This window comes from Diadema antillarum, unplaced genomic scaffold (assembly GCF_040938485.1).
Source record: "Diadema antillarum isolate AM-2024a unplaced genomic scaffold, OU_Dant_1.0 seq00002478_RagTag, whole genome shotgun sequence".
In the NCBI taxonomy this organism is placed as follows: Eukaryota; Metazoa; Echinodermata; class Echinoidea; order Diadematoida; family Diadematidae; genus Diadema; species Diadema antillarum.
The window spans coordinates 46148-69774 of NW_027273083.1; the positions used below are offsets into that span (position 1 = coordinate 46148).

At 37.8% G+C, this 23627-nt stretch overlaps 1 protein-coding gene across 1 annotated transcript; it reads left to right on the plus strand.

The window, feature by feature from the left end:
- Nucleotides 1-9186: 9186 nt before the first annotated feature.
- LOC139714855 (HUWE1-associated protein modifying stress responses-like) lies at nt 9187-22711 on the plus strand. The gene is given in 6 exon segments (XM_071626501.1): nt 9187-9613; nt 19764-19847; nt 20546-20664; nt 20666-20755; nt 20758-20848; nt 21220-22711. Coding segments are annotated over 6 exon segments (789 nt in total). The 5' UTR covers nt 9187-9405; the 3' UTR covers nt 21417-22711.
- Nucleotides 22712-23627: the final 916 nt, after the last annotated feature.

The window sequence follows — 23627 nt, forward strand, 5'->3', positions numbered from 1 at the left end:
CTGTGAAAAATCTGTGCATGCCTTCTTCTTTTGTTCTGCTTCCTTGAGCCCCAACTCATGCATTCTTATGGTGAGGCTGCCATGTCACCATCCTTGTTCATTGCAATTTGTTATAGATTTTGAAAACATTCTCATTCCTCATCCCAATCACTATAAATTCTGAAACTTTGTACTCAGTTTAACTTATTTATAGTTGTTCAAAATAAAAGTCTGAAAATCATCCGGAGGTCCCCTTTAAGTGAACAAGGTCCACGAGTTCGACATCAAGTACAATTTAGTTAAATACAGCCCATGAGTTCGACACTGTTAGGCAAAAAAAAAAAAGTCAGTGACTTCGACACTACGCAGACAAAGCCCACGAGAACGACATCACACACACACACACACACACACACACACTTACATACACAAAGGCTCATGAGACCGACAGGATGAATAGCGCCATCTATATGAGTGTATAATTGTATAGGATGTCCAGTACGAGATAAATGTATAAGGAAGAATAATTAATGATGGGGAAATAGGAGTTGCTGTAGGGTGTTACTGTGTTGCCCTCCATCACCCCCTGGAATTGTCGATACCTTTATCTATGTGTGCGTGTGTGAGTGTTTGTGGAAAAAATAATTAATAAAAGTTCACTAAAAGTGTGCAACAGATCTTTCTTCCTTAATTCCGAAAACGCAAAAGCGCCCTCGTTTGCATACTTATTATTACGAACTTCTCGACATTTTTAGGTAATCTTACTCCCCCCCCCCCCCCAAGGAAAAATGGCCATAGTAAAATCTTCGAGAGAAAAATTAATATTTACAATCTTGCTCTCCAGTGCACCCGGCAGTATGTTATTTTCCCTTTCTATGTCATTAATGCAACATTACTTTATGCAGATACATACTTGCAGTTGACATAGATGGCGCTGCTCATCCTGTTGGTCTGGTGGGCCGACTTTGCCTACTGTCGGTTTCGTTAGCCTTTTTTTACTTTTTTTTTTGCGTAATGTCGAACTTATGGGCTTCTTGAGTTGCCTATATACACAGTGTCGAACTCATAATGGGTTGTATGACTCGTGAGCTGTTAACTCGTGGGCTGTATAACTCATGGACCTATTTTCAATATCGGTCTCGTGGGCCGTATGACTCGTGGGTGTCGGTCTCGTGGGATGACCCCGATTCAGTCACCATAAGTGCTCAAAAAAGAGTGAACATTCTCATGAAAAACAAAACAAAACACGGCTATCCAATGAAAGGTCCGTCGCAATCATTGGCTGCTAAGTTAAAGCTATACCCCACTCTTGGACATATTCTGGGGAACAAAAAAATCTATGCGAACCAATTATATTGGAGAGGAACCCTGGAATATGATAACAAAGGGACATTTGAACTTTGCACAGAATTACACTACAATATGCAGACTTGAATGAAATATGTGCTTCACTATTCACTAATGACCATCACCGCATATTGAAATATTCTAATAACTGAAATATTTTAATATTTTTAATGATGATGCTGTGATGAACTTGGTATAGATGATCAATACTTGCGCTAGTTTTTGTATACAGGCAGGAAGAAAATCAGAAACTTTTCTTGGTTATACCGGTATAGGAATAAAACGTGTTTTTAAAGGACAAGTCCATCTTCATATACATAAGAATTTAGAGAATGCGGCAATAATAGTAGAACACATCAGTGAAAGTTTGAGGAAAATTGGACAAGCCGTTCAAAAGTTACGAATATTTTAAGTATCTGCGCAGTCACTACTGGAAGAGAAGACTACTACAGTGTATGATGTCACATACGTACAACTCTATAAGGAAAATAAAAAGAGAATTTCACAAAACTTTACTTTTTGAATAAAGTGCACATTAACGACTTGCTACTGACGTACGTTAAGGGTAATATTATTCCCCCTGCCTTCTGAAAGAGAGAAGTCGAGTGTTCTTTTGTTATGCGAGAAAAATGGAAATATGTTGAATTTTCTTTATTCTTTCTTTATATCGTTGTACTCATGTGACATCACAAGCCATAGTAGTCTTTTCATCCAGCCGTGACTGAGCAGAAACTTCAAAAATTCATAACTTTTTAACGGATTGTCCGATTTTGCTCAAACTCTCACTGATGTGTTCTACTAATATTCATTTCATTTCATTTCAATTTATTTTCATATTTCTCACATATATCACAATAAAGTATATAAATACGAAAATTATACAAAACATAATTCAGATGAGACTTCATCAGAATGTACAGAAGTTTGATTTGGTATAAACATGAGGTCTGTATGCATGCGAATTACACTGTGGTCATAATGCGAAAAAAAATATGATGGGGCCTGCGTAAAAGCATTAGCTTGTACAGCCGCAGGTCCCGTGAGTAATCAGATTAGGGGAAGTTTAAAGTACGGATGTTTTTTAAGACCAACTATATCTGGGGAAACCGATTAAAACAAACAAAACAAAAAATCCAATTAAATATATATCACTAAATAAAAATACAGAAAAACAGAAAGCTGAAAGGTCACATGTTGCAGCAGTGAGCAACAACTGCAGAGATTCAAGGGGTGTGTTGCAGAGTATAGAAAATGGCGTAACTGTATGTCATAAATACATAAGTAGAAGGTGGGATAATGAGATTTGTCGTGAATGTAAACAATACCGAAAGCTCAGGAGTAACATTCCAGCATGGGTCCTAAAACCAAGCATTCCGTGTGACCATAGTAACCGACAGCTGTCACGCGCGAGAGTTTCGATAACCGAGTGGAACAATAGGTGCATGAACTGCGCAATAGGCAGACTGTTCAAAAATAGTGTTCATGGTTAGGATCCCGCCGGACTAAGGTGGGATAGACAAGGGGTAACATGTAAAGAGTAACAAGAACTATACACTATGCATGCCGTACAATGTAGCTGCTAAGAAGATATTGCTTCAGTTTTCGTTTGAATGAGGTTACAGTGGTACAACTTACAAGTTCCATAGGGAGTTCGTTCCAATATTTGGGCCCAGCGAACATAATGGTTTTTTTCGCGAAAATTGTTCGGGTACGTGGAAGGTGATATGCGTAACGTTGACGAGTTGGATAATCATGAACTGTATAATTTCTTGTAAACATTTGGGAAAATACGTCTGGTAATTGGCCAGTTGAAAATTGAAACATAAACAGGCCGACGTTGTAATAAAATAACTCGGGAATTTTCAAAATTTTATTACTTACAAAAAGTTCGTTCGTGTGAGATAAATATCCAGTGTGGTTAACAATTCTAACAGCTCGTTTTTGTACAAGAAATAACGAATCGATAAGGTTTTTAGAAGCATTTCCCCACGCCAGAATCCCATAGTTGAGATAGGGAGATACCAAAGTTGAATATATGCTCTGTAGAATATTACTTGGAAAATAATAGCTAAGTTTGTTAAGAACCCCAGTATTTCTAGCAATAATTCTGCTTACATAATGAACATGGGTTCTCCAAGATAAATATTGATATTGCTGCATTCACTCAAACCACATGTCTATGAAGGTGAGCTTGTCCTTTAAGATCATCATCATAATCAATTTGTCATTGCTCCATCTCTTTGGAACAAACTCCCTTTTCATATTTAAAATGCTGAAAGTGTATACTCATCAGGACAAGTTCACCTTCAAAAACATGCGGATTGAGAGCATGCATCAATACATTAGTGAAAGTTTGAGTAACATCAGACAATCCGTTCAAAAGTTATGAATTTTTGAAGTTTCAGCTCAGCGATTGCTGGATGTGAAGACTAACATACAGCTTGTGAGGTCATGCAGAACGATATAAAGAAAATATAAAGAAAATCCCTCATGCTTTTACTTTTCTCTCATAATAAATGAGCACATGACTTGCCTCCTTCAGAAGGCAGGAGGAGTATAATATTACCCTTTAAGTTGAGGGAATGTGAACTTAAAAAAAAATGAAATTTTGTGGAATTCTATTTATATTTTCATTGAGTATACGCATGTGACATCATCGACTGTAGTCTTCCTATCCAGCAGTGACTGCACAGAATCATAACTTTTGAAAGGATTGTCTGATTTTCCTCAAACCTTCACTGATGTGTTCAACTTGAGTATAAATTGCTGCGGCAGCTGCATGCATTAGGCTCAATCGACATGAATATGAAGGTGATTTTCTCCTTTAATTGATAGTAATATTCACTTTTAATAATCATATAACAATATTGATAAGCAGGCCCGTAGCCAGGATTTTTCAAAGGGGGGTGCGGTCACTAAAAAAAACGGACCTTCGGTACCAATACCAATGATGACACACACACACACACACACACACACACACACACACACACACACAATTATATATATATATATATATATATATATATATATATATATTCTTTGGACGACCGAACTACAAAAGTTGTATAAGAATTTGCGCGCGAAGCGCGCCGCAAATTGTGAATTTTGACTGTTTTAATGACGTTTTAAAGTCTCGAGGAAATTTGTATTTTTGTCTGTTGCATGCAATCGCGTTACGGTATTTCATCTAGGAAATAGTAAAAACTCATTTTGCCAGGAAGTTGCAAAGTTTAATTGTGTTCGAGACTCTGAGCGCGTAGCGCGCCGCAAAATTGAGAATAGTGATTTTCCTGGTGTTGTTTTAACTTTTATTTTTTCTATTGTATACCCGCGTTAGCAGGCCTGAAGCCAGGATTTTTGAAGGAAGGGGGGATTGCGTTAATTAACAAAACGGTCCTTTGATACTGTCCCGGGAGGGGTAGCGACAATTAAAAGGTGGACACCATGCTCATACATGGACTTTCAAAATGGCCCCTAAACGAGTAATGATCATATGATTTTTTCGGGCCTTAAAAACAAGTATTCCTTAAATATTTCCTGCACCCTAAAGAAGTACTTCATCATGATTGAACAATATACCATTTTCCCAAATTTCGGCCTTTTTGATACCCTTTGATTATATACGCTCGTACATCACACTTTCCATCTAATCCGTGAGAAAAAACGACCCCTATTACGCGTTTTCTTTAGCGAGTATGGTCACGGTGTCCACCTTTCAGTTGGAGTTTTCCATCCCATTGGATGCTGTTTGGAAGATGAAACATTCACTTTACTATACAGTATATCAGCCGTTGGTATGCGAGTTTGTCAAAAACGAAAATAAATAAGAAAATTTTTAAAACAAAATGAATTGTAAATGTGAACCATTTATATTTTGCCTCCTTGCGGTAGGATATTTCCAGCATTTCCGAACTTTCAAATAATCATTTTAGATTTAATAATATTAAGGGTAGTAGATCCGATTCGCAAACATCTCCAATATCAGTCAAATGTCATATTAACCATCATGCTAAGAAGGTTTTCTTTGTGAAATTTGGAGGTCAGTGAAATTCAAAAATTAAACATCCGTTAGCCATTGGAAGAAGTTGAATGCAAATTCAGACCTCAGGCTTAGTGCTCAGATGTTTTCCTATTTGATTTGATCTGTCTTACTGTGCACACTAAGATACATACTGGAATGGTTATTTCTTATTTATTAAATTATAGTAGCATATTTGGTTACTAGCTGTCTCTAGGCATTTTCGAATTTGGGCTGCAAAGAGATCCACTACCTTTAAGTTAGAAGAGAGATAAGTAAATAATGATAAAATAAACAAACAAAAAAGAATGAGTTTCTTTTGTAATACTATCTGACAAACTTTTTACTTTACCATTTTACCTCATAGCTCAGCACTTTCCATTCTCTCTCATACCCTCTTATCCATTACATTTAAATGAAATACAACTAAAATGAGTTTGCGTGCCTGCATAATACTCTTTGGAAATTATAAGTGAGAATGTTCTTAGGTTTTGGCTCACTTTAAAATGAGAACCAATAGAACTGTCACAACATGAGAAAATGTATAAGTAATAATCAACAGTACATTTCCGAATTTGGTCTGCAAAGAAATCCGCTACCTGTAAGTTAGAAAAGAGAGTAGTAAATAATGATAAAATAAACAACAAAAAAGAATGAGTTTCTACCGCCGTATCCAGAACAGAGCCTGAAACGGTGCAGGCTCAAGAAATCGTTTGTACTAATACGTCTTGAAGTACTGTGTGATACTGTTGACTCAGACTTCTACAAAGCTGTAAGTGAGAATTTTAACCCAATCCGGCTCATTACCTGTGTTTTTTATGAAAAATATGAATGAAGAATGTAAATTAAATAACGCCGCGTCACAATGCAGTCTAACGCTCTCACAATGTTATCATACATAGGGTTTTTCCCTGACTGTTTTTACTCCGGAGCTCTTGCAATATTCAGGCTTTTGTAATACTATCTGACAAACTTTTTACTTTACCATTTTACTTCATAGCTCAGCATTCTCTCTCATACCCTCTTACCCATTACATTTAAATGAAATACAACTAAATTGAGTTTGCGTGCCTGCATAATACTCTTTGGAAATTATAAGTGAGAATGTTCTTAGGTTTTGGCTCACTTTAAAATGAGAACCAATCGAACTGTCACAACATGAGAAAATGTATAACTAATAGAGAACTGGAGTAAGACAGGCCTTTCATTTTGTTTTGTCTCTCCTGGTCGTTCGTAAGAAATGCTAATTCATGACCACCTTTTCACAATTTGATTGGAGCATGCATTCATAATGGAAAATAGTTGACATAATAATCTATCCCCAGGCATTATCATGCCAACATGTACTTAAATATACATGTACTATATCTTTGTGAGACGTAGATATAAAATGTCTCAGGTTTTCGATTATAGTAATTTCGAGGAAATTTCTTTAATTTTTATCATATATGTAAACTTGAGGCTATTAGATTTTCATCCACTTACCTCTGTTCCTGTGAAAAAATGCAAGTGTCAACCTCAATGTCATCCACGAATCGCACGTACTCGGGCGGCCAGTGGAAAAAAAAAAACACCGGTCACACGCGCCAAGGGCCATGGCATGCAGTGCCAATATAATAATAGCTCGCACAAATTGATACATAACATTTGTGTTTGTGTGCATGGGGACGATCCGATGGTTCATACAACAAAAGGGTTTCGTACAATTATTTTTAACATTGTTAAACGTACTCTTCCACATTTACGTAGCATATAATGTGTCTTTATATTTATTTGGATTGTTATCTTGAGAATTGCTAAAAACCGTTATATGAAAAAGTGGACCTTTCAGAATTTGGGGGGGGGGGGGGGGGGTGCGTACGCACCCGACGCACCCCCCCTGGCTACGGGCCTGATAAGTATAATATGCTGTTATATTCTATGTTCTTTGCTGTTGTTTTTACAATACTTGTATTCATATGGTGTTATATTCTGTGTTCTTTGTTTCGTATAATGCCCCTATAAACGCCAGTATAAAAGATTAAGCGCTGTCAAGGCCATATGTGTTATTATCATTATTATTATTATTATTATTATTATTATTATTATTATTATTATTATTATTATTATCATTTTTTTATTATTATTGTTAATATTATCATTATTATCATTGTTGTTATTTATTAGGCCTTGTATTATTTTTTTCACTCAGAATACGCCAAATCACTGAGAACTGAGTCATCGGCATTGAAATCGTTAGAGGGGTCAGGGAACTCATTTTGGCGTTTTCGGGCTCCGAAATACAGGATAAAGAGTCTCTGTCTGCACAAAGGGACTCTATATAGGCCTATAATAGGAAAGTGATAACAGCTAATCTTTTGTTCTCAGGCTCGACTGCAATAATAGAACTAGAAGTCGAAATTTAGTTTCTTTCATATGGTTTGTATTTTCCATCTCCTCTTTCTTTCTATATTTTACTCTCTCTTCTTGCTCTAGCAAAGTTGTAGGATGTATGGTAGCTATTACCTGATGATTATGATAATCAAAATTTGATACAAAGACTTTATCTGGGCTGCCAACTCTCACTCATTTTGGTCCATTCTCACTCTAAAACTTTATTTCATTTGCATGCATTTCTCTTGATCTCACTCATTTTGACTCCTTAATTACAGCATTGGCCTATGGGAGTCTCACTCTCAACTAGTTTCCAATGTTGGCAGCCCTGCTTTATTCTATTCAAACAGTGAAATTTAATTAGGTATCATCCATATATTATATTTTAGTGTTCGTATCCGAAGTTATTCTCGTTGATATGATAGTGATGATGTTGATGATGATGATGATCAATGATGATGATGATTTGATTTTTTCAAAAATTTATCAAACCCTGGATGCTCATCATAACACAGGACAAAACAATAAACGCCAATAACCATTATTGGGTGCTGCTCTCCTTGGTTTGACAGCCTGTGTGATATTGAATGCTTGCGAGAAAGAAACTAACCGGATACAGTAATCCTTCCAGCATAAAGTAAAAGCCAACTTACATCTAATATATTCTCATGAACACTCAGTCAATCCACAGTCATGATGTAGGCCTTATGCTGTATTACCGTTAGGCCTACCTTATTATTATTTTTATTATCATTATTATTATTATCATCATCATCATCATTATTAATACTTTATTATTACTATTATCATCATTATCATCACCATCATCATCATTATTAATATTTTATCATTATCATTATTATCATTACCATCATCGTCATCATCATCATTAATATCTCATTATTATTATTATTATCATTATTATTATTATTATTATCATCATTATCAGTATTATTATTATTATTATTATTATTATTACTTTTATTCTATTTGATCTATTTATTTATTCTTTTTTTACCGGCGAATAAAAACTATCAAAGAAAATGATTATCTTGCATGACTGGGCTTCATAACAAATGTAGGCCTATACAGGGCCTTCCAAATTTGTTGATTATTTTCTCAATTTAGCAAAACCAAAAAGTTACGTTACCAATTTGCAAAATATGAATATTGCTTAAATATTATCAAAAATTATCATAATTAAAAATTGTATCATATGCAATTAAAAGATAAATAATTTTTTTTAGAAGATAAATTATTTTGCTAAAATTCTCCGATATTCATTTTACCTTAAAATATCAAACTAAAATTGGCAAAATTTCAGTACTCGGAGAATGGTTACTAATTTTTCACTATGTTCCTCTCGCGAAATGTATACAATCGAACGCCTCTCGCCGATGTGTACGCCACACAGGAGTACGAGTGTGTACAGGCAGTACAGGCGCAGTCCGTACAAAGTGTTCGTCTTGTTGGTGATGCGTTGTGTGTGCCGTTTTACGTGCACTGCATGCATGCGTAAAGTCTATGCAGTTTTGAAACGTATGAGACCAGTCGATCGAATGCATTTCCGAGTAAAACGAGGGAGAGGTTATACCCACAAATCATTCATTTTTACTTTCATTTGCCGTGGAATCTACTCTTGTTAAGTTCTCGCATGATCTGGTAAGAACACTTTTTTTTGCATCATGAATGAAGGCCGCGATCGCGGGGACGAATCTGGCAGCGAGATATGGAATTCAAGTAGCAGCTGGGAGGCACAATGTCTGGAAGAATTGGACAGGGAACTCGAACCAAATTTGGATGAACGCCTTCCGCAAGAGAAACAATTTGCGACGGAAAAACTATGGTATTCCTTTCAGAACTGTGCGAGTGCTGTAACTACATTATATAAAGGTGTGTAATGGACAACTGGTAAATATGGATGTAGAAACCTTTGCATTTTCAATAACAGGTCTGTGTTCGTATGTACAATGTATGAAAACAAATGAAATGAATTTAACTGTCGCGTCGAGCGAGGGTGTATGGTTCAATGATGGTCATACTTTTTTCTTTAGTTATAACTTTGCACATGCTGGTTCAAGGCAGTTTTCCTCAAGAGAACGCCTGTTTTCAGGTCCCCCCCCCCCCAAAAAAAAAGGGTCATACTCATACTAGCATTTAGAATGCAAGGTCACTGCTATGTCATGAAATGAACCAGCAGTATGGTAGGTGTCCAACACGTCGACATTGAAACCGACACCCTCAATCATTGCCATTGCGCGCAAATAAATTAATGAACATTCAAGCATGAGTGGTTCTTCATTCTTCATTGGGTCGTTGATGTATACTATTGGACACCCAACTATACCCAATTTGTTAATAGTACATTATTAATTTTGTCGAATCATGAATGTAATCAAGGTAAAAGCAAATTAAATACCGTCTGAAAATTCTCAAATTATGCTGTATGGTATAGAGTTCTATTGACCGAAAGATCGGTCTGTATCTGTCCGTCGGGGAATGTTCCGCGGAGACTACGTCTGGCTTCACGGATCCCCTCCGTATACAGACCGAAGTCTATGATGCCAGCTCCTGTGTGGCAGTAGCGCACAGATCAAACGTTACGATTAACCAAATTTCAGGCAGCTATTTTACATTCAAAAAAGTTTGACATGACATGACACATTATGCAGCAATATTTGGGGTTAATTTCTCACATTGTGCAATTGAAATACTCACAGTTACTCGGTTATAATGCAGAAATTTTATCGATATCGCAACATCGCCGTTCGCAAGCAGTAAGTCGCCATTTTTAATCTGTAAGCCATTGAAAGCCAATCACATGCGAGGTACGTGTTTTAGTAAAACAAACACGTAGAAGCTACCTCGCATGTGATTGGCTAAGAGATTCACAGTGTGTGTTTCTGCAGTTAGAACGTGACGACGCGACAGGCTGTGTTTTACGTTGAAAATTCTACTAAAATATTGGATTATTCATTAATCTGGTGAGTGTAGTCTATTCTTGAATAGTTGATTTAACTATTCAAGCTTAAATTTGCCGACCTAGGGCCGTGAATTAGACGCAATCGAGAAGGGTGAGGTACCTCACCCAATTTTCCATAGAGACAGTGGTTAAGAACATCCACACAGCAATGGGTACTACAACCTTCCGTCTGTCTACGGAGGACAGCGTTAATGGCAAAATATAAAAGAGTCCTCCGGACAGACGGATTTTTCTGTCTAAGAGTTCTACAGCTACTAGGTAGAATATATAAGAACGACCCAGGTCCAATTTTTGGCCAAATTCAGTTTGACATGGGAAATTGTAGCTTATGCAAGGACTCATCTTGTGGGCTATTCCACGGTTACTCATGTTACACTTGGAGAAACCTTCACTCATTCCTGGAGCTGTAACTCCCTTATTATAGATATGAACCAAACAACTTTTTATCACAACAAAGTATACAGTCTGACTATCCTTTGTATAAAAACAAAACTTGAGAAATTTCGATATGCTCCTGGCAAATCTTTAAAATGTGTCGGTTACTCACGTTACACGATTTGGACATGCATAAAATGAAAAGTCGACAAAAGTGAAAAGTGTCCTCATACCAAGCCTTTATGAAAGTTAATTATATCCATTTCAAAGAAGTACAGTAGGGAGACAAACTTTGTATATAGTATGAAAAATAACGAACGCATGTTTTTTTCTTGGGGTGCAGATAAGGTGGTTACTCACGTTACGGTTACTCACGTTACATTTTGTCCATGTATGGTCCTCAATATAAACGTCACAAAAAAATAAATAATGTGTGTAGCATTCAAGTTTCTTTTTCAGAAATAATGTGTGTAGGATATCAGAGACCAGTTTATGTTTAAAGACAACATTCTGAGTAGGTTTCCTTTTCTCTTTTACTAAATTGGACAGTATGCTATTTATGTATTTACATGTACTACTGTATACTGTATGAGATCTGGCATGGGCTATGCAATTGAAAAAAACTCGAAAACAAATGCATTCAATTTAATTTCTTGCCTCAGCATCAATTATAAAAGAACAGCAATAAGTATTAAAAAATAGACAAACATAATTAAATACTCTTCAGATTGGCTATACAATAGACCCTAGACATAGACTCAAAATCCATATCAAATGTTCACATTGAGCTCTCCTTTTTGTCCATGTCATTTAACCTGCATTTTGACTATACTATCCAGCTGATGTGTTTGTATTGAAAGTTAAAGTATCCACAATTATTGTCAATATTGATAGCTGGTGCATCTACAGTAGTTTTTTTTCATTTAACATCTTTTATTTCATGTAAAAGATTACAAGGGTTGGGCCATTTCCAATACATCCCAACTTGCTCCATTACAGATACAGTGTACAATATACTTGATATGTAGTTACAAACTTGGCCAACAGTAATGATACTTCTCCAGGATACATTCTTCTGTCTTACTCCACTGTATACCAATCTCTAATAGATAGATGGGTTCTCTTGTGCCTCCTCCGACTCTGGTTAAACTTGACTTGCTGCATCCGCAGAAATCAGGAATTTTTAGATCTCCTCAGCTTTTAAAAAAATAGATGCGATTTATGCTTGTGATTCCTGGAATGGGCTGTGTGGCTTCATTTATGATACTAATATGAAGAAAATTTCTAGCCTTCATCTCAGCTTGTGACAGGACTGCCACTGTTACAGTACACCCTTCATGCCCTTAACTGCAGCAACAAATGTAGTACTTAGCATCACACATATTAGCTTTTCTGATCCTTACTTTACCCCACATTTGATGTTTCACAAATATACATATCCTGTCCACTAGTCACTGGCCATGGGATGTGTCTAAAAAGTTCCAATACTGCTGGGAGTACCCGCACTGTCAGAGTTCATGATTCTTATGAATCTCCACTATCCTTGCACAAATTGCACTCATTCATCCAGCATGCTCACTTACGTGTAGGTTCACTATGTACACAAGAATCTCTAGATCTCTGGGAGCTCGTGCAGAATGGGACACGGTGATGTTACTTTGAGAAGAGCGCTAATTTCCATGATGAAGTTCTTGTGATATTTACGTATCTTAAAAACAAACACTGTGGGGAATTTTGTTTGAAAGTTGGACATGATTGAGACAAAGTTAACTAAATTTTACTTATACTTTCCCACTTTGACGTCTGGGAACACCTTGTAGAAAAGAGCATACATTTCCAAAATTGACAATGCCATGTACCAAGCTCATATTTATTTATTTATTTGTTTATTTTTGATGAGGAAAGAGTCACATCAGAGAGGGGTACTCTCATTTCACTTTTAATTAACCAAAAATAACTTCAAAGCTTACCACGTGACTTAAAATTTGCCATCCCACAGTAAATGTTACCTAAATTCATAATTTTTGCTGGTTACTCACGTTACAAAATGGTTACTCACGTTACAAAATGGTTACTCACGTTACAAGGTTACTCACGTTACAGTTTTTCTTCATCATTTTTATAAAGATTAGTATTTTGTTGTGATTTTGATAGTCATCACCTTGTCAAAGTTTGTTTGAAGGAAGAGAATTTCAAATCCCACCAATTTAATGTGAAGAATTTTTCTCTCAGAAAACAAAGTCAGTTTTTTTGGTTACTCACGTTACATCGCCTAAGTGGGTTACAATATTTATTTTTGAACGAGTTCCACAAATTTAGTTAAAAAGCTGTTGTGTATTTTAGGTAATTTGAGTCTTCTGAAATTCGGAAATGAATAAACTGGTATGATGTTGCAATAATAAAATGGTAATATGCCATATTCCATTTTTCACTATTTTTCTTGTATTTTGGTACAGAATGGAAGTCACAACTTTCAACCATTTTTTCCCAAAGTAAACATATGAAAATTAACTTTTTATTTTTGGTTCCTGAAAATATCATGAATGAAGGACTAAAAATGAAAATAACACAGAAAAATATTGAATTTGAATTTTTAAGCTCATGTCCACCAACCTGTGGAATAGCCCTTGTGTATAAATGATAAATCCTAATTACCCTGAAATGAATGAGTTAAATCTTATATTAATGTAAGAATGAAGGACTTGGGTCATTCTTACATTCATACATGTAATAGCGCCCTAGGCCTCTCTCATCCTTCTCTCATCTCTATAGCAGAATATCATGTATTATGAATCAAAGAACGACCCAAGTCAGTTCTGGAAACCCACTCACAAGGGGGGGCCCCTCCTTATAAGTAACCCGTCCCCCTTATACAAAGTAAGTAACCCCGTCCCCCTTATAAGTAACCCCCGGGGCACCCCTTATAAGGAGTCTCCACGCTTTTTTGCAATGCAACGCGAAAATGAAAGGACTGCGGCAATTCGCTTGATTATGTCCATAAAGCTTCACAAGTTTCCTAGTTACTCACGAAATTTGAGCAAAATTGGTTTGAGGCATCATATCTAAAATCATAGATTTAAATGCGATGTCAAACGACCCATGCGAATGCTGAAATGCGAGTGATTACTGGCGTGAGTGTCGCCAGGCGCGGCGGCGCGGCAATGCTTGAGTGCAGACGTGGCGACTGAGTACGAGTACTGAAGTCCATATGAATCAAAGAACGACCCAAGTCCACTACACAAAATGGCCTCTCCACAATTGATGTAAATGTTAATTGTCATAATGATATATGTTTTGATTTAATGTTACCTTCCCATCACAGTTAAATAGAATATTATTGGACAAATAAAAAAGATATAATTTTTTTTTTAGTTTACTCGAAATGGTCTTCCATGGACTTCGGTCGTTGTTACAATTGTATATTCATATACTCATTTGCTTCTTACCAATGCATGTCCAAGTCCATCTTGCAACTTGTAAATATTCATGGCCTACAGATCTATATTTAACCCTTTAAGTTAGGATCTGACAAGACTGGAAGTGAAAATGACAACTTACAGTGCAGAAAATTCTGGAGTTCATACATGTGAATCTGAAAAAAAAAGATCAGGTAAAAAATGTGTGATCAAGTTACATACATACACACACACACACACACACACACACAGATGTGGCTATCCAGTAGCATACAAATAGTGAATGGTCACGAGTGCAATTGTACGAGATTTCGCACGAGGTGAAAGATAGAGGCGCTCTATTCAACGAGGCGAAGCCGAGTTGAATAGTGCGCCTCATCTTTCACCGAGTGCGAAATCTTGTGGAGGTGTCGTGGCTGAGTGGATAAGAGCGCTCGTCTGTGAACGACATGAGCGTGGTATGGTTCGTGGGTTCGAGCCCATGCCAAGCCCGACACGTTTGCCCTTCAGCAAGGCACTTTATCCACATTGCTGCTCTCCACCCAGGAGTATAAATGGGTACACGGTAGGATGAGAAAGCTTATGTTGGTTGATCAGCATGTGCGCGCCTGTAAAATGGCTGCGACTGGCTGGAATGCTCCCTAGGGAGTGGAGAATGAGCACTGTTAGTGCTGGTTGGAAATAATGTATCCAGTGACCGGAATAATAATAGTCTGTAAAGCGCATTGAAACCCTGAAGTGTGTGAAATCAAATGCGCTATATAAAAAACCAGCTATTATTATTATTATTATTGCATGAGTAAAGACCATACACTATTTGTTTTATACAACGTCCTAGTAGATCTTCATTTGGTTGGAGGATTGTTGGGTACATGTAGGTCTAAGTACAGACCGTAGGCCTAGAAGTCTATACATACTTGTAGTATGAAAAATATAGCCATACTTACATGTGGATCCACTGCGATTCTCTTTCTGGCTTGTGCAATCAGTGTAGATACAGGTCACAGCTAGCGCTCATACACGTACACTAGCACTACATAGGCCTACATACGCGCATGCATGTACTGCACTCGTACACTGCTCTATAGCTGCATGTGATCCTCAATATGCAACACACACAGTACATGCAGTACCGTACAATTTCTCGAACCATGGAATAGAACGAAAAAATCGAACCAAGTTGCACGCAAAAATAGAACCAAAATTGCACGGCGCGTTGAATGGAGTACTTATTGAATATCACGTCACCAACAATCCTCCAATCAAATTACAAGGATTTACTTGGACGTTGTATAATATCAATTAGAACGAATAGTTTTGGCATTTTTAATGGGGGATGGGATAGGGGATTGCCATTTTTGTGTTGTTGTAAATGATATTTTCTTTTTATTTCCTTCCTCTTGCCCTACATTCACAATAAACAAAATGGTTACATTGTACAATACCCCCCCCAAAAAAAAAAAAAAAATGAGATCAGAGTATAAAAATGCACAGAGTAAACACGTCATTGTTTTACTTGATTCATTGTTTGACTCAATCATCAAAGAAGACAAAAAACACCTCACAAAATACCTTCATAACTCATATCACTCAACAATGATCATAAGAATTCAAAGCTTACACTAAATTTCTTTTTTTTTTCAATCATATAGCTTATAAATGAAATCATGGAATATATGAAATCATATTTCTTGTCAAGTCTGACTATACATGTACTTGTAGGTCAAGTCAATTGTTGCAGTACAAGACTTCCTTGTGCCTCTCCTCCACTAATATCCCTCCACTTACGTACTGTAGTTCGTTGTGCATGTGTGCGTAAGCTACAGGCTAGCCCCATTATTGAGGACAGACCAGGATCAAAACTGGATGATGAAACCCCCACCAAGTCTGAACGGGGGATAGCAGGAAGCCTACAAATGTTGTACATGTATGAAGGTTCATTACGTGTACAAGTGTATACCATGTACATGATTTGTAGATTGCCTTATCTGAAGACACTGTAAGGTCATGCAACATTTTTCTGTTTTTGTTGTGTTTCCCTCTTCTTCTTTTTTTTTTTTGGGGGGGGGGGGGAGGGGTAGTCTTAACAGGTCAAATTACTATCACACACCAAACTGCCTTACTGTGTTGGAGTATGACATTTATTTGTGTGTGTACAATGTACATGTATGTTGCTGATTTACACTGTACAAGTTGTACAAATGTACCTTGTAATTGTCAGTTATGAGATGATCAGTATGTACAATTATTGTACAATGTACTGTAGCTTACACTATGTCTTGAAGAGTGCTACACTGTATGTTGATAGTACAGGTAGAGACAATAAATCTTTTTGGGTCTTTAAGTGCATGGTTGGAAAACATGTTTGAATTAGTTGTCCACAAGAAAGGAAAAATTTTCGAGATTCCAGTCATGCAGATGAATACTGCAGTGTAGTTTTGTCATACTTCCTGGATCTAGACAAGTAAAGAACTGTGCAGAATGCATTGTAATGGCCTGCATTGGTGCAAAAAGTTCATGAATGGAAGTTTGCTACTTGGAAGAGTTTCATTATATTTGGTGTACAGTGGTTGAGGCCAGAACTGTCTGCAATGAACAGTACTCAGAGTAAAGGGGCAGTTAAGGGAGCTTTTTTCCTCGACTGTCTTCTTGTCGTTTCCTGCTCTTCATGTACACCATGTACATGTTATATACAATTGCATTCCCAAGAAACACCTAGAAGGCTACATTGCATAGCAGTGTACATTAACCCAGTCACATTCTGTTTTATGTACTAAGTATCACATGTATTAATGTAATGTGCTGTCAACCTTGCCTAAGTTGAATCTATTTGGAGTGAAAGAAATACAACATTGTAGCTTCGACTTCGAGAAAATTTGACTTTATGAGGGATTAAAATCCAAAGAATATAAAGAGAAGAGGACTTGCAAAGACCTTCGACTTACAGTACATGTTGGAGATTATTCGTCTTCTGCAAGGTTGACTGATATATTAATTGTTTTGTTATCCTTTGCCTCAGTACAGTGCACTCCTTTGATAACCAACACGGTAAAAATAAAACTCTTGTTCATTAGAATAAATAAAAAATTCTGGTTACTAGATTATTGTTTATACTCTAGCATTTAGCTATAGCGAAATTTTGATATTAACAGAAGAAAACTGCCTGTTCTGAGGGTTTCTTTATTATGGGAGTCATCTGTGTGTTTGCACATTTTTAATGGGGAAATTTGTTCCCATTTGCTGTATTATTGAGACATAAAGATATATGCTATCAGGAAATACCTTTTGTATAGTAAATGTCTACATATTGCTGGTAAACTTCCACCTCAATTCACATTTTCACAGCTGCTCTTCATTACTTCATCTACATGTCCATGTAGATATGGTTTGAATTTCAAATTTTATAAAAGTGACAAGTTGCAGATGCACACATGATGTACAATGTACATTTACAATGGTGTACAATGCATTTAGGATAGAATGCTTTTGAATACTGGATCAGTGTTTAGCATATTCAATGAGTACAATGAATCAATTGGAAAAGGAGGTAGCCTAAAATAGACAGCGTTAAGAATTCTAAGGCCCACTGCACCTGTTGACTAAATCTTTCTAGGATTGCTGAATAATCTTTTATCAGATTCACTGATTCATGTGAAAGGTTGGACTTCGGGTGGTATTCTGAAAATCTTCCTAAGTTTCTTCCTAAGTTTCTTCCTACAGCTTTAAGTCAGAAACTTAAGAAGTGCCTAGAAAAGACAGAATTGGTATTCTGAAATTTCTTCCTCTAGAGGCACTTCTTAATGCAAATTAGGCCATCCTTATCCCCGCCCACGTCCTTTCTTAAAGGTGTATAGTCCCGGTAGTGTTGAGGGCGCTGTTGATGATACTGTCGATCACCGTTAGCATTGATATGAAGATTGCCGAAGTTGAGCTGTCATCAAGAGTAAAGGGCGTAGGTGTTGCTAAGTAACGTTGCCTTCGTTGTCTTCTCTGCGCATCACGCAGTCTGTAGTAATGCCAGGGTGCGTGCATATGTGCTTCTTATTATGACATCGCAAAAGAAGTTTGCTAAAGCTGCCATCCCCCTCAGCCGAATCATGAGCCGAACTGTGATCGGACCACTGACTACAGTGGATCGGACTCCTTCGGACTCGGAGAAGTGGGCCACAGCGTAAGCGCCAAAGAGGAGTCGATAGCATAGGTCTCTATAGGAAACTTGCGCTGTGCGCCCGCGTACATGCATTTGACTAAAACACCGGGACCATGTACCTTTAAGCCAACACGAAATGCCGTATCATAAGGAACCAACCAATGACAATCGCATAGTACTATGACGTAGGGTCAAATACACGTGTGCGCTTCATGTCCCCTTTCTCACGCTCATTTCGCGCATCAAAGTTCATGTGCGCGCAGTGAATGATAAGCGCACCTATCATGATGTCTGCAGCTTGCTATTCTTAACAACATACTTAGGACAGGGGTGGAGCTTTCCTAAATATCTTCCTACATTAAATTTCTTTCCTAAGTGCATTCTTGAATACCAACTTCTTCGTAAGTCAGAAATTTGCATACTCCCACCCCCTTCCTAAGTTTCTTCCTAAGTTTAGGAAAAAACTTAGGAACAGACTTAGGAAGAAACTAAGGAAGATTTTCAGAATACCACTTAGGAAAAAATCCTGACTTAGGAAGAAATTTCTTCCTAGGAAGGATTTCAGAATACCACCCTTAGTCTTTCATTGGTTGTGTACAAACACAGCATGCTGTATGTCGTACAATTTTAGTACATGTATACACTGTATGATGTTGAGCAGACTCATGATGATAATGGTACAGCATGTACCTCCCCTGCCCTGATTTGCAAAAATGAATTGTTAGAGCTAACAAGGAGTTTCGGCCAGCCATTCGATTGCCAAAGGTCACATTTAAGATAGTTAAAGTTTAATTAGGCTGCTTGCATGACCATCAAAAAGTTATATTTGTCTCCTTCTCTGTCAGATTTTATACTTTTGACCAGAAATTGAGAAAAAAAAAGTTTTGTTTCGTTTTTTTCTCTCTTGGCGCCTTCCTTCCTGTCCAACACAGTACACTGTACAACTCACTGTATGGCTGATGTACTGACTTTCCTGCAAATGTCAACGTCGACACTGCAACAGAAGTCCAATGACTATATGTGACATGGGACACAACCCATGTCAAACATGATGGTGTCTTCCACAAGTTTCTTTTATGTTTTACCTGTTTTTTTCTCTGTATTGTCTCGATGTCACAGAGCGTCTGTCACAAAGCAATATCCACTTGCCCGTCTGGCTGGTCTTTAAGAATGCTGCGGAATCAGTCACACAATTGTACAAAGGTGAGTAATGACATTTTGTGTGTTCATTTGTACAAATGTGTGTGTGTGTGTGTGTTTGTGTGTGTATGCTTGTACAACATGCTTGAATGCTTCGTCAGTTCACGAGTACATCATAGTATCATCTATGTCTACAGTTAGTGCCAAATTTGGTGTATCATGAAGAGGGAAGCAAATGATTGTGGCTTTTTGCACAGTCAATGGAGAATCTGTGCACACATGTGCCTAAAAAAGAAATATGAAAAAAAGAAGAAAATAAACACAAGAACTTTGTCTTTGTTTTTTCAAAGGGGAAAAAATCTTGTATTTGAAGCTGACTTGAAGCAGCTATTTGTACTTTAAGAAAACTACAAAGTGTGTGGATAATGCAGACTTCTGCATCTGAAAATTGTTAAAAGGTGGTACTGTAAAAGTGGATATTTTCGCGCGACTAATTTTTCGCGCTTGGCCGGATAAGAAGAGTTTTGCATGTTTTTAATTCCGCGGAATCAAGACATCACGCACAGGAACATATGGCAAGCAAAAATATTCGCGTGCTTTTATTTTCCGCGCTAGTTTCTGGTTGCGCGAAATGCGCAAAACTTTCAACACACCGCGAAAATTTCCACTTTTACAGTATTATTCTCCAAATATTGTAATTGTCAACAGATCTGTATCTTTGGATTGATCTCTTTGTTGCGATTTTGTATTGTGACTTACAGATAGTCTAGATGCACATAAAGGTAGCTTAGACCTGGGCATCAACATTGGGCATCAGCGACGCACCAGAGACATCGTCGCCTGGGTCAAGAAGCGGAGGCGGCACATCCGACGGGAGGACCCTACTGGCGTTCCTTTGTGGCAAGGCAGCTCCGTCAGCACGCATGCGATCAGCCCACAACGTGCCCCGCAGCCCCTCGGAGCGCTCCTCCCCCCCCGCACTATCTCCCCACCTCGCGAGGTCCCACGGGTAGTGGAACCTGCTGACGACCTCCAGCCCTTCAGAGAGGCATTAGCGCTACAAGGTTAGTTCAGCATGTGGACTATTTCAAGACTTTTGTCAACACTTGGTGCAATAGTATATCATTTTGATGGTCGTTATGAAAATGCAAGTCTAACTTAACTTATTGCATACAAGGTGTTGGGTGCTACAGATACATACTTCGTCTTGGAGGCAGTCAGTTTTTGTGTATAAAATGCGAAGCGAATGAAACAATGCTCAAATACAACCTGAAGACTTCTGTTGTGTTTGTGTACTGGTATACATCATCTAGATAGCAGCAGAAGTGTTGATGTATGGCTGACATGTTGCATGACAACTATGAGAAAGTCGTAGACAGTTGCAGCACATACAGTAAGAAACTTAACCTTTTTCCCCTGCTCTCTGCTTGTACAGGTCTCAATGGTGCAATGGCCAACATTGGTGTGTCACAATCGCCATCTACACACCACTCAAGGCGCCGCCACTCCTCCAACCACGACCTCTTCCCGGAGGACCTCGTCAGCCACCCGGACAGCCGCAAGCGCTCCAGTGGTAATTGCGGGCCAACTGGGGAAGGATCACCGTCACACAAGCGCTCAAGGCTACTATAGATATCAGCTAGAGAAACACACAGCTGTTAAAACCTCGCGGAGAAGAGAGAAAAAAATAATAAGCTGGAAAAAAATTAAAAGTTATAAAAAAAAAAGCTAGATGTATCTATAATGTGCCATCTCTGAACTTGTCATCGGTGATATATGATATGGATATATGTACCTGTGTATATGTCTCATGAATCGAAACAAATATTGTACTAGGTGAATACAGGTGAAAATGAATGTTGCCTTCCTTTGTAAGTGTGCGTTTTGTATCGATTTTGTGAGCGCGAGGAGAAAGACACACGTGTCTCTGACATCCAGCAGACTCGGTAAACAGATGTCGGAAAGAAATGGCACTGGCTGCGTTAATCGTCTCAGTCTATACTCCATGTTGTCTGCAGCAGTGCGCTGTACTGTATATAGTCAGTGTTCCTTTTACGATGCGACGAAAGTGTGTGAACAGTACGGCAAGTTGTGTTATCCAAGCTTCTGGTGGCATTGCGTCTCCTATGTTCCGCTCCTGTCTGTGACTGTTGGTAGTGTACCATGTTATATCAACATTGAACGCTCCTTTTCTCGTGAATGTAGTGGCTTTTTTTTTTTTGTGGTGGTCGTTGTAGTCAGCTATATAACTTACTGCCACATTTAGTGGAGAACCAAGCAGCCTCACTGTAGTGTTTTTCAAAGCTATGAAACAGCCACTTTTTCTTGCGACAAGAAGTGAAAATCTTTACCCCCATTTTCTTTAGTACTTTTGCATTATCTACTTGCCTCACACATACTCAACTGGTATATAAATCAGATGAAGAATTTACTGTCAGTAGTTTGTGACACATTAATGAGTACAGACTCATTGCAAGAGCTTTGATTGGATTTTTGTTTAACCATTCACGTGCTTTTAGTGCTGATTGGCACAGAAAACGGCAGTGTGTTCTACTCACTGTCCAAAAATCCCTAGCACAGAAATGGTGATGCGCCTCGGTCATGTGCTTGCAATATGTAGGAATTTGGCTTCTCAAAGGCCATAAATAAATGGATGAATCTGCTTTCTCTCTCCTTCCCAAGAGTGAGAAAGATTATGAAATGGCTGAAAATTTGACTGTGGTCAGATGAGATGATAACAGAACCAGGTTGTTGTATGCTATCCCAAAGAAAACTGTTCAGCTTTCTTATATAAAGTGAGATCTGTCCTGGAGAAGCTACGCTGGACAAAGTTGTCAATGTACTAATTGTTGCTATAGGAGTAGTGAACCACAAAGTCTCAGGCTTAGCACTAGATATCATTGTGAAATCAATTGGTGGGCACTCTGTCGTTCCATACACTACACACACACACGCAGAACAATTATTCAATACACCAGTCTCACAAGTATTTGTGCATCACTGTCTTGTTGAATTGCTGAGTAGAAACTGCTTGCAAAATTCAAAGTAGTCTGTGAGTATGTAGGTTAGTGGATTTTATGTCCACTAGTTACAGTCCATCTAAAATCTGCCGACCGCCACTTCATCTTTCCACCTCTAGCACTGCTGTGGCATTTGTTGAACTGAAAGTATGCCTCAAAAGATAACATTGTAGTGATAGACCAGAAGACATTGTATGAACGAGTGCTTTGTGCTCGTGTCTCTGTTTGACAGTGTGATATGCATGTAACTTGATAGTGATTACAGCTTTGAAGACACTGTAGAATGCTACCAACTTTCTTAGTGGCATTGTATGAGTCATTTTCAAGTGAGATTCTTCGATGGAGGATGAAATATGATTGCATTGCCCTTATATTATTTTTTCCCTTCTAAATCAGCAACCATTGCTTGTCGACAACCCCCCCCCCCCCCAGAAAAATATGTATGTGTATCCACAGCACTACAACTTTATGATGACTACACTGTACATCAAGTGGTGATAGCTTCTCCTATGAGAATGAACAAGGAAGTGAAAACTGTATTTTGATGTTGGGTATTACGATGCTGTGCTGGAGTTAATGGAGTATTGGTATGCACATACTGGGTAACCTCTTTGATTTGTGCTGGACTACCCTGAGAATTTCATTTTGTAAAGTCATTAATGTGTATTTGTTAAGTGATTACCAGAATTATAACTCAATTTCCACTTCCAATTTGGGCAAGTTGCGGTCATTTTATTTTAAATCCTTTCTCTTTTTCTTTTTGTCCCAATATCTGTAGATATCCTTTGTTCCCTCAACCTTCCTTTGATCACTAGCATGAAAT